Genomic DNA, 11152 nt, shown 5'->3' with positions numbered 1-11152 from the left:
AGGAACAAGGGCAGCATCTCTGCTGCCCCCAGAGGCGTCCACGGGCGTGACAGGCCTGCCGAACCAGCGTCCTTGGAGGACGCCCACACTCAGGGGTGGCTGGCAATGTGGCCTGTGCTGTGGCTTAGGCGAGAGAAGCCAGGGCGCGGAGAGGGACTCGGGGCTCTGTCTTGGGTGCAGAGTAGGCACTGAGGGGCCTTAATAAGGGGAGCTGGGAGGAGAAGCACTCTCAGCCGTCACTCTGGCTGCAGCCTGGAGATTGTTGGAGACGCGGGGAGAGGAAGGGGAGCTTGGCTCCACATGTGGCAGAGGGCGCATGGCGGGGCTCCATGTGGGAGCTCTCTGAGGAGAGGCTGGCGGAGCTGGGGTCCTGTGCTGATGTGAAGCTGTGGCGAGAAAAGCCCCCCCCCCACCTTTGGTCCTGATCGTGTGGGCCGGAGTGATGGCCTGTGTGTCAGGGATGTCATCTGGGCTTCATTGAACGTGGCACTGGTAAGTAAACACGTAAGTCAAAGTAGCAACAAATCTGCCTTTGACAGGGTGCGCGCTGGGACTGTGGGGAAGCTTTGTGCAGGAGGAAGGGAGACCGCGTGGGGAAGCGTCAGCTCCAGGAAGAGGTGCCGGGAACAGAGCTTCTAGGGACGGATCCATCCACCGTGCCAGGTCCCATCCCACCTCCAGTGGCAGGACATCGTCTGGATGGATGGGCCTGGCAAGGACAAGGACCCCTCTAACCCGTAGACGGGCCCGCGGTGACACCTGTGGAGGTGGCAGGATGCCCTCGAGAACTCTGGCTGCCAAGAGCTCCCGGGCCCATCCCCAGGCTGACTTTCCACCAAGAATGCTCCCCATTAGGGTTTTGAGGGATGAGCTTGCCAAGTGCTGAGTGGAGGGGAGGAGCCCACACTTCCCGGGGCCTCAATCCAGGCCCTGCACCCACATCACTGCTCCTGCACCCCTGGGAGAAGGCATTCTCTGCAGCCCTGTTTGAGGGTTGAAGACACTGAGTCTCCGAGGGCTGGACCTGCTTCTGTGTGCGGTCTGCACGTTCCCTCCTCTGCCTGCTTCCCGGAGGACAGGCAAGTGTGACGTGACAAAACCAGTTAATGGAGATCTGTCGTGGTTGTCAAAGTGCCAAAGCATCCAAACAAGAAGTCTCTGTTCTTCTGTGTCCACGAGCCACTCCCCAAACACGGCGTCCCTGTGTCCGTCTGCTCCAGCCTCCAAACAAATACCGCAGATCAGGAGCGTGAACAAAACAAACGGCCCCTTCACGGTCCTGGAGGCTGGAACAAGACCAGGTCGTCAGCCGGGTGGTCCCTCGGAGGCCTTTCCGCTTGGCGTGTGGACGGCCGTCCTCGCCCAGGTCCTCAGAGGAAGTCCCTCCGTGAGCACGTGTGTCCTGGTCTCCTCTCCTCACCAGGGCTCCTGTCACACTGGATCGGGTCCCCCAGTGACCACTTACCTTCTTAAAGACTGTCTCAGGACACCGCTACATGGCAAGGTCCCGGGGAAGAGGGCGCCTGCTTAGGGGCCAGCAGACGCAGTGCAGCCCCCTGCGGCTAGAGCCCGGAGACTCCGCCTGCTGCCCAGACCTTCTCCAGCCCCAGAGCTGCGCTGGCTCCACGTGGACAGACCCCGAGGCACCCCCTCCTCAGGAACGTCAGGATGCCATGGCAGCGGTGCAGGAGGAGCCCCAAGCCCCACACACAAGGGCTTTGAGCCAGTCAAAACAAGAGAGACGAGGGTCTGGCATCTTCAGGAAAGATGAGCATTAATTTCTGCCCTGTTTCCTGGCAAGAGTCTACATTTCTGGAAACAGAAAGGAGTGAGAATGAGGAAGACTGGCCATAAAAGGACTTGTGAGGGAGAAAGGCAGGTTTCATGTGTGAGCTTGGGGTGAGGATGAGGTGAGGATGAGGTGAGGTGAGATGAGGATGAGGATGAGGTGAAGTGAGATGAGGATGAGGTGAGGTGAGGATGAGGTGAGGTGAGGTGAGGCTGAGGTGAGATGAGGTGAGGATGAGGTGAGGTGAGGTGAGGATGAGGTGAGGTGAGAATGAGTTGAGATGAGGTGAGGCTGAGGTGAGATGAGGTGAGGATGAGGTGAGGCGAGGATGAGGTGAGATGAAGTGAGGTGAGGATGAGGTGAGGTGAGGATGAGGTGAGGTGAGATGAGGTGAGGATGAGGTGAGGTGAGGATGAGGTGAGGTGAGAATGAGTTGAGATGAGGTGAGGCTGAGGTGAGATGAGGTGAGGATGAGGTGAGGCGAGGATGAGGTGAGATGAAGTGAGGTGAGGATGAGGTGAGGTGAGGATGAGGTGAGGTGAGAATGAGTTGAGATGAGGTGAGGCTGAGGTGAGATGAGGTGAGGATGAGGTGAGGTGAGGTGAGGCTGAGGTGAGATGAGGTGAGGCTGAGGTGAGATGAGGTGAGGATGAGGTGAGGCGAGGATGAGGTGAGATGAAGTGAGGTGAGGATGAGGTGAGGTGAGGATGAAGTGAGGTGAGGATGAGGTGAGGTGAGATGAGGTGAGGATGAGGTGAGGTGAGATGAGGTGAGGATGAGGTGAGGTGAGGATGAGGTGAGGTGAGAATGAGTTGAGGTCAGGCGAGGATGAGGTGAGATGAAGTGAGGTGAGGATGAGGTGAGGTGAGGATGAAGTGAGGTGAGGATGAGGTGAGGTGAGATGAGGTGAGGATGAGGTGAGGTGAGATGAGGTGAGGCTGAGGTGAGATGAGGTGAGGATGAGGTGAGGCGAGGATGAGGTGAGATGAAGTGAGGTGAGGATGAGGTGAGGTGAGGGTGAGGTGAGGTGAGGTGAGGGTGAGGTGAGATGAGGTGAGGATGAGGTGAGGTGAGGATGAGGTGAGGTGAGGATGAGGTGAGGTGAGATGAGGTGAGTATGAGGTGAGGTGAGGATGAGGTGAGGTGAGATGAGGTGAGGTGAGGATGAGGTGAGGTGAGGATGAGGTGAGATGAGGTGAGGCTGAGGTGAGATGAGGTGAGATGAGATGAGGATGAGGTGAGGATGAGGATGAAGTGAGGTGAGGATGAGGTGAGATGAGGTGAGGATGAGGTGAGATGAGGTGAGGATGAGGTGAGGTGAGGCTGAGGTGAGATGAAGTGAGGTGAGGATGAGGTGAGGTGAGATGAGGTAGGTGAGATGAGGTAGGTGAAGGTGAGGACGAGGTGAGGATGAGGTAATGTTAGGTGAGACGAGGTTAAGTGAGGTGAGGTGAGGATGAGATGAGGTGACATGAGGTAAGAATGAGGCAAGGTGAGGTGATATGAAGTGAGGCAAGGTGAAGTTGCAGTTAGACAGCGGTGGGTTGCATCAGTGAACTGGGGTTGATGTGAGCATTGTGGACACAGGAACAAATGCACAAGCAGGGCCTCTTCCCGTGGAGCGTGGTGGCCTCTCACCCGGGCGGGAGCTGGAGAGATGCAGACTCCTGGGCCACTCTGGTGGTTGAAGCTCAGCCAGGACCATCCAGCCTCAACCTTAGGGCAGAAAGCGCAGGTTAAACAAGCCCTTCGGGGAACAGTTAGCGTCCAGCCAGCTCATTTCCCTCCAGACCCTGGGGAGGGGGTGCGGGGCGGCTCTTGCTGAGGATGGGACTCTGGGTCCCCAGGGGACTGGAGTCCAGAATGTGAGGAGGGAAATGAGGGCGACTGGTGGCGAGCGCAGCTGGGCGAGCAGAGGGAACCCTGTGAGGACAGGTGAGAATGTGGAAGACAGATCCAGAGCCCGGACGCGGGGCCGGAGGAAAACACTGTCACCAGTTCCGAGGGGTGAGCGCAGGGCTGCCCTACTGGCCATGGGGGACCCAGCCGGGGTCCCGCCTTGGTGCCAGGTTCCCACAGAAAGAAGGCCGGCTACTCACGGGTTCCCCAGACAGAGACTTAAGTCATTTTAGGAAAGTTCCGGGGTGCTAGGGGCCAGCCGTTGCCCAGTGCAGGGGCCCGAGGGCAAGTCGGCGCTCCATCTGGCCGCGGTCTGCACCGTGGCTGGAAGTGAGGGAATTCCGAGAGCGGGAAGCCCAATTACACGGTTCCACAGATGACCGGGAAACAAGAAGCAAGTCCTGGACATTCCCAATCTGAGATCTTGCAAAAGTTGCTGTTACAAATACATGATTCACCAGTTCCGTCCTGAAATCATGGCCATGTGTTTACTTATCATCCCCCCACCCGCTGCAAGATCAGAGGGAAAAAATGCCTTGTGTATCCCTTTCCCATCACAATTTTATGATTAAAAGAAATGGTACATAGTTGAAAGGAAGGGAGGGAAAGAAAGAATCGATCCGGAACAAAAAGAAAAAGAAGGGAAAAAACCACCTTTCTGAGTTTGCTTAAAACTATTAAAGTGACTGAGGGGGGAACCCTGACCTGAAGATGCTGACAAACACCAGGCACGTCAGGGTTCAGGCTGAAGGAAGAGGAAGCTCTGAGACCCACACCAGTGACGTTCCGGAACCCTGAGAGGAGTTTCCTGGAGGGAGTGTCTGGTCCTAGCATACAAGTCAGCCTGGACACGGTCTGCATTTCTCACGGCAACCTTGGTTGACTTTTTAATATTGTAAAAGCACTACATGTTGCTTGCAGAAAAACAAAACAAGACGCAGATCAATAATGAAGAGAATTAAGAACAGTCCTGTAAGCTTCGTGCCCAGAAGGGACGACTGCAAGGCTCTTTCTAGACCTTTCTGTATGTCTGGCTATCCATCCATCTCTCCATCCATCTGTCCATCCATCTGCCCGTCGTCTCCCATCATCTGTGGACACGACCACATGTGTGTATATGCAGTGAGCGCGGGACCTTTAGCAACGGAGAGCTGCACGTGTAACATGTGAGCTGAGTCTTCTCTCCGAGACGCAGCGGCAGCAGTGGCCACTGTGCACCCAGCCCTGCCCCATGGCTCTGTCTGCCGAACACTCACGGCCCCCAGGTACTGTCACCACCCGCCTTGCGGTGGCCCAGAGAGGCTGTGCCGTAGCCAGGGTCACACGGGATTCGTGGTGGGGCTGGAGCTGGCCCTCAGGCAGCCGCCCCGGGCTCTGGGGTCTAGCCGTCTTCAGGTCTCGTTATGACACTGGATGACTCGACAGTATCTCATCAGACCCATTTGCCATGATTTTTTTAAATGTTTATTTTTCTTGTTTCAAAATTTTCCCTATTACAAAGCTTACTGCAATGGACGTCTTATAGCCAAATGTTTGTCTACAAACTAAGATTTCCTCCCCAGTACTGGCAGTTCATCCCCAGGATGGACGTTCTGGACACCTTGGAGTGTCTGGAGTAAGCTGCCCAGCTGCTGCCCAGAGGGGAGGGCATCCCTCCCCTCCCCGCCCCGTCCTCAATCTGGAAACGTGGTTCTTTCGGGGGAAAAGCTGCAGCGGGCCAGGCAAACACGGTCGTTCCTGCTCTAAACCTCCGTGGAGAGGCCCTCTGCGTGGCTGTCTGAAGACAGATCTAATTTTAAGAGTCTCTCAGAGTATCTGCTAGGATGTTGTCCGACTCGAGGACTTTGTGTCGCTGACCCCCGACGCGACTCCCTCTCCAGCAGTCTGGGTGCAGCTAATACTGCAGAGACTCCAGGCAGAGCGGGAGGCTTCTCTTCCCTTGGGGGTGTGGCTGTCAAGGATGGAGCCTCCGTTGGGGCTCCGGGGGACGGAGAGGAAAGCTGACCTCAGCTTGCTTGGCCTCCAGAGGAGTTTGGGAAGTGGACGTGCACTGTGGTCGGGGCACAGACTCCGGCCGGAGCCAGCTCCACTGGCCTCAGGGCCCAGCACACGTGTCCCCACCTGCAAAGACCAGGACACTCGAGCGGCGCTCATCTCAGATGCGCACGGGGGCCAGCCACCACCGCACCAGCACTTGGCGCTGAGACTCCCACAGTCAGCGCCTCTCCCGGCCTCAGTCCCTGAGCTCACAGGGCCTCGCGGGCGGTGACACAGGAGCTTATGAGGTGGCATGGGGCCCTGCCCCTCAGGGGACAGTGCGAATCCTTGCCCCCCCAGAGCTCTGGGGGTGCGCAGGCCGGCTCACGGGGGTGCGCAGGCCGGCTCACGGGGCGTCCTGGAGGGAGGACGTGGGCCGGGGGTCCTGGGGGAGAGAGGCTTTCTGCTCTGACACCCGCCGGGCCCAAGCAGGGAGCAGGAGGCACAATGAGACCCCACCACAGCCCCTCATGTGCAGAAGGTGAGAAGACCAGAGGGGACGGTGTACCTTCAGGGGGAAACGGCTTCTCACTTCAGATCCTTCATGGGCCTGAGTGCTTTCCTGTCGAATTTCCTTGGACTCAGAGCACAGAATGTCCCAGGAGGGGCTTAGGTCCCTGGGTGGGGACCGAGCTCCTAGCTGGGAGGCACCGGATGCTCTGCGTGTCTGCAGAGCTCCAGGGTCCCAGGGGCCTTGGCCAGGTTTTCCATGTGCACTCCTCCTTGGTGGTCAGCACAACTAGGGGTTGTCCCCTCTAGCCTGGCTCAACTGAGTCAAGGTGTCCTTGTGGAAATGAGAGTCTGTGGGAAACGCAGGCTTCCCAGCCCGCCCTGGAGGTACTGGCCAGCGGTCCCCTGAGCCCAGGCAGGTGAACTGTGGTCTGAGGCACACAGAGCCTCCTTCTGTCTGCTGACTTTGTTCACGAAGTCTTGTCTCTCGAGACAGGACATGCCGAGGGTGTCCTGGGCTGGCTCTGAGCAAGTCAAGGGGCAGAGGGTCTGGCGCCCCACACCTTCCCTGAGTGGGAGCCCCACAGTCAGCCACACCCTGGTCACAGCTGGATGCCCGGTGGCAGGTGTGGAGGGTCTGGCCGAGCTCGCTCCTGGCCACACGGACAGACTGGACCCAGGACCTGATACCCTCACCGGATGTGAGCCGGTTGCGGGAGCCTGACATGGGGCCCAGGGCAGGCAGCCTTCCACTGTCATTTCCAGACCACGTGTGGCCAGTTCTCTTTCTGTTCCGGCTCTGATGCCTGCATTGGAGGAACAGGATATGCCCTGCGGGGCTGTGGGAACGAGGGAGCGGAGGACAGACCTGTGTCCGGGTTTGGTTTACTACCTGGGACTGAAGCCACTGCCCACTCTCGGCTGGTCCTGGGGGCACCTGGGCTTAGATCAGGTAGCGAGAAGCATCCCCACCCCCAGTTCTCGGCTGCAGCTGCTGCCGGGTAACCTCCAGTCTGAGGGCCGACAGCAGAAGAGATGGAGTCGGGGGGCAGATAACCCCGTACAAATAATCAAGATTTGTGCAGACCTCTGCCATGTGCTTCTTAGAGCTGGTGTGAAAACACTAATTAATCTTCACTTTGGATTAAGGTACATTCAGTCTCTGGCAGGTTAAATGCACAGCATGAGCAGTCCATACAGTCCACACTTGTCTCTGTGACGCCAGATTCAGGGCACACGAAGCAAAGTAGAAGATAGTTTTGAAACCTGACAAAAGCACCTCATTTCTATCTCCCTCCATCCGAAGATTTCGGCACCTTGGAAGATAATAAGCTACAAGGCACCGAGCATGTGTGTGCTGCTCCAGGCGGGAGTCCATTTGTTGTGTCACCCAAGATGGCCCAGTTGTTGCCGTCTTACGACTGAGGCTCAGAGCTGTGAACCGTTCGCTGATTTCCTTTAGCGGATGGCGGGTGTTACCTGGGTGACTGGAAAACATGCGGTGACAGCGGCAACACTCGAGGGCAGCCGTGCGCTGACGTGGTGCGTGCCCACCTTTACTCCCCAAAGCTCCCGGGGGCGCAGGACCACACACGACTTCATGGTTACCGTCTGGCGTCCAGAGGAGGCCACCGAGGAGACATGGGGTGTATCCACAGCCACGGAGCAAGCTAGTGATGAAGTCAGGACTGCACAGAGCACTAGGCAAGGGGACGGGGTCTCATCCCAGGTTGGTGGCGGCCTTGACCTGGGACCACAAGCTCTGAGGAAGGACGTCCAGACTTGACATGGAGGGCAGGTAGGTGTGACCTGCCCCATCTTTGGGCAGAACTGGAGATTTGAGGAGATTTGTCTACACATCATCGTACTCTCTACACCCCGCCCTCCTGCCTCCCCTGGCCCACAGCATCCTCCCGCCACTGCACGTGAGGTCAGAACCTCCCGGGAGTTCTGCTCGAAGCACAAGTAGACTGTCCTGTCTGATGGCCGCAGAGAGAGGAAGTCGGACAACCCTGCGCCGGAGGCTGATGCCCTTAGACCCACATGCTGGTTCCTAACCCAGAACCTTGCAGCAGCCACGGAAGAGGACGCAGAGCCATGTGGGAGCGTGGGGAACTAGCTGGAAGCACTCTGAGGCACCTCCGGCGGGAGGGGCACAGAGCGTCCCGGCTGGGCCGTAGTGGGGAGCACACAGGGGGGCCGCCCTTGTCCCAGCAGGGCCACACTCACCACGACCCCACGCCCTAGGCTGGGGCGGCATGCCTGGTGGGGAGCACCCACTTCCCATTTTAAACCTTTTGGGATTTCTTTCTTTTTTTATGCCAATTTATTTGCTTGTATAATATAAAAAATGAAGCATAAGTTACTTAAAATAAGACAAGCGTTTAAGTTGCCAAAACTGCACTAATGTTCCCAACCTGCTCTTGGCAGAATGGTCTCTGCCCGTGCGGCCAGCCTGAGGCGCAGCGGGACCCCTCGGCTGCACACAACCCACTGTCGCCTGAGGCCGCTAAGTCTTCTTCCTCTGTCATCAGGCGGGGGAGGGGTGGGGGGAGGCGGCCCTGAGGGTGGCCAAGAGCCTGTGGGTCAGGACAGGAGCAACCGGCGAGGTAGCCGTGGTCCCAGCTCCCCTTGTCAGCAGTGGAGCCACTGTCACTGTGCCTTCAATTCTGAATACACCCTGCAGAGTGGGTGCTGCTGGCCCCACTCCACTGCAGAAACTTCTGCTGGTGATGCCGACAGCCCCCCGTCCTCAGACTCAGGCTCGTCTGCAGGTCGAGCTTGTGGGCAGAGCTGCCACAGTACGGCCCGACAGGAGTGTCTGGGCACCGGAACCGCTGTGCCCTCCAGGCTTCAGGACCAGACGGCCAACCCAGTGTTCTTTCGACTTCACCGGCTCCAGCCTCTGGCGCAGAGCCGTGCGGGGAGCACTTCAGTATGGGCTGGTGGTGGGCAGGGGAGGGGACGCTGGGTCCCCTGAAAGCCAAGGCTGCTCTCACTTGAGAAGGGGGATGAGCCAGCCAGAGGCGACCATGAGATGGAAACCAGGGCAGTGGAGACGGGGACGGTCACTCAGCCAAAGACTCGTAGAGCTGTCCCGGCCGGATGGGGCAGAAACAGCACAGCCTTCCTGGACGGCTGGCCAGCGGCTGCGGGACGGCAGGAGAGGCTCCCCAGGGCGGCCCTGCTGACCCTGGCCAGGGGTGAGGGGCTGACGGGGCCCCAGGACAAAGACCCAGAAAGAAAATTGGGCTAGGTGAAGAGGATGGACGAGAGCAGCCCCCGGCTGCTGGCCCTGCCCCTCCTGGATGAGCGGTCAGCCGGTCCCTCTCCGGCAGAGAGGCTCCCCCTCGCTACAGCCATCCTCGTAAATCTGCCAGCTGACGACAGCGGGCTGAGGACTGGGGCCTGGGGACTTGAGTGATCTTCCTTCTGCTCAAGCCCCTCCCCAGTGGGGGGCTGAGCAGGGCAGCCCTCGACCCCCAACCCGCTTCAGGGCAGACAGCTCGTCCATCCTCTCCTGCCAGGCCCCAGAGAGCCACTGTGAGGCCCAGGGAAGAACCTGGGAAAGGGGAGGTGCCCTGCCATGTTTTATGGTCTGTCCTCGGCCTCTGGGGGCCTGTAATCCCAGCGTCCCACCCTTACTGTCCACCACAGCTGAGCAAACACCCGGGGGCCCGGGCTGGGGGCATGGAGCTCGCAGAGTGCAGCCACCCTGGGACCAAACCCCTCAGGCCCCTGGGCCTCTCGATGCCACAGGCCTGGACCCCACCCGTGGCCCCTCTCTCTGCTGGGCAGTTTGGGGACAGTGGTGGGTTCCTCACTGAGGCCAGGCTGTGGGGTCACCAGTGAGCCCCAGCCTCAGCCCTCCTGGTGCACATGGGCCCCACGACCCTTCTCTGCCCGCGACAGGCCATGTTCCGCAGCGACACTGCTGCATGTGGACCTCCTGGCCAGCCTCCATCCCCGGGGATGCACCCCTGCAGGGCTGGAGGACACGCAGGAGCACGTGGCGGCTTCTCAAGCACGCAGCCCAGCAGGCGTCCGAGAACTCAGGCTCAGAACCACACGCTCACCTGTGAAAATCCAGGGTTTGCTCGGAGTGAAGTCATGGGAGACGGGGCCCGAGCAGGTCCAGGCCGAGATGGCCCTCTGGCCACACCCCCAACCTCTCCTGGCTCTTGAGGCTCAAAAGGACCGCGTGGTGCCCCCCAGAGCAAGCAGCACTGGGGACATCTGACGTCCGCCCGTCCCGGGCATTTGTCTTCCAGCGTCTACTCTGTTCTCTGCAGCTTCCTCACGGCTCCTTCTTGCTGGTCAACAGGCCTGGCGAGAACCTACAGGGGCCCCTCCCCTCTGGGAACACAGGGCACTGCCCATCTGGCCACAGAGCGGCAGCATTAGGAGGGCAGCCGCCCCCAGAGCTCACCCCCCAGACACTCTGAGTGTCTCCTGCCCTCTGGGCCCAGGCTGGTCCCTGAAGGTCTGCAGCTGCGAGCAGGTCAGAGGCCTGGCCCTGGTGGGGGCAGGGGGTCACAGGCCTGAGGAGCAGAAGGAGCGAGCCAGTGAGTTTGCCGGATTGCCCAGGGGAGAGGCGTCCACCCGTCAGCACAACTGGGTTTAGACCGCAAGGTCCCCACCACGTGCGGCGGTCTCGGGATGAGACCAGGATGGGGCTGGGGGGCGGCACCCGGATCCGGCCTAGACCTGCAGGCGGACCTGCGGCCCCAGAGCTCGGGCTCAGCTCCCGACACAGCAAGGCCTTCAAGGGGCCTCAGATGCTCCAAGCCCTGAAATCTGCTCCAGGTGTTGGCCTTCCTGGAGGCGAGGACTGCAGAGGCCCCCACGCACCCGCTCCCCAGAACGGTGGCCACGTGTGCGTGCGCTGTGCCTGGGACGCCTGGTCCGTTTGCTTCCTTTTCTAGTTCTCTGTGTGTGTGTGTGAGTGTCTGTGTGTGTGAGTGCATCTATGTGTCT

General features: G+C 59.4%; 1 protein-coding gene across 1 annotated transcript; it reads right to left on the bottom strand.

Moving 5' to 3' along the window:
- Positions 1-1882: 1882 nt before the first annotated feature.
- Positions 1883-6902, bottom strand: LOC135321569 (uncharacterized). The gene is given in 3 exon segments (XM_064487106.1): positions 1883-2287; positions 2289-2727; positions 6739-6902. Coding segments are annotated over 3 exon segments (1008 nt in total).
- Positions 6903-11152: the final 4250 nt, after the last annotated feature.

This window comes from Camelus dromedarius, chromosome 6 (genome assembly GCF_036321535.1).
Source record: "Camelus dromedarius isolate mCamDro1 chromosome 6, mCamDro1.pat, whole genome shotgun sequence".
In the NCBI taxonomy this organism is placed as follows: domain Eukaryota; kingdom Metazoa; phylum Chordata; class Mammalia; order Artiodactyla; family Camelidae; genus Camelus; species Camelus dromedarius.
Note: the sequence above shows the minus strand (reverse complement) of the source record. Positions and strands in the feature narration are given on the sequence as shown.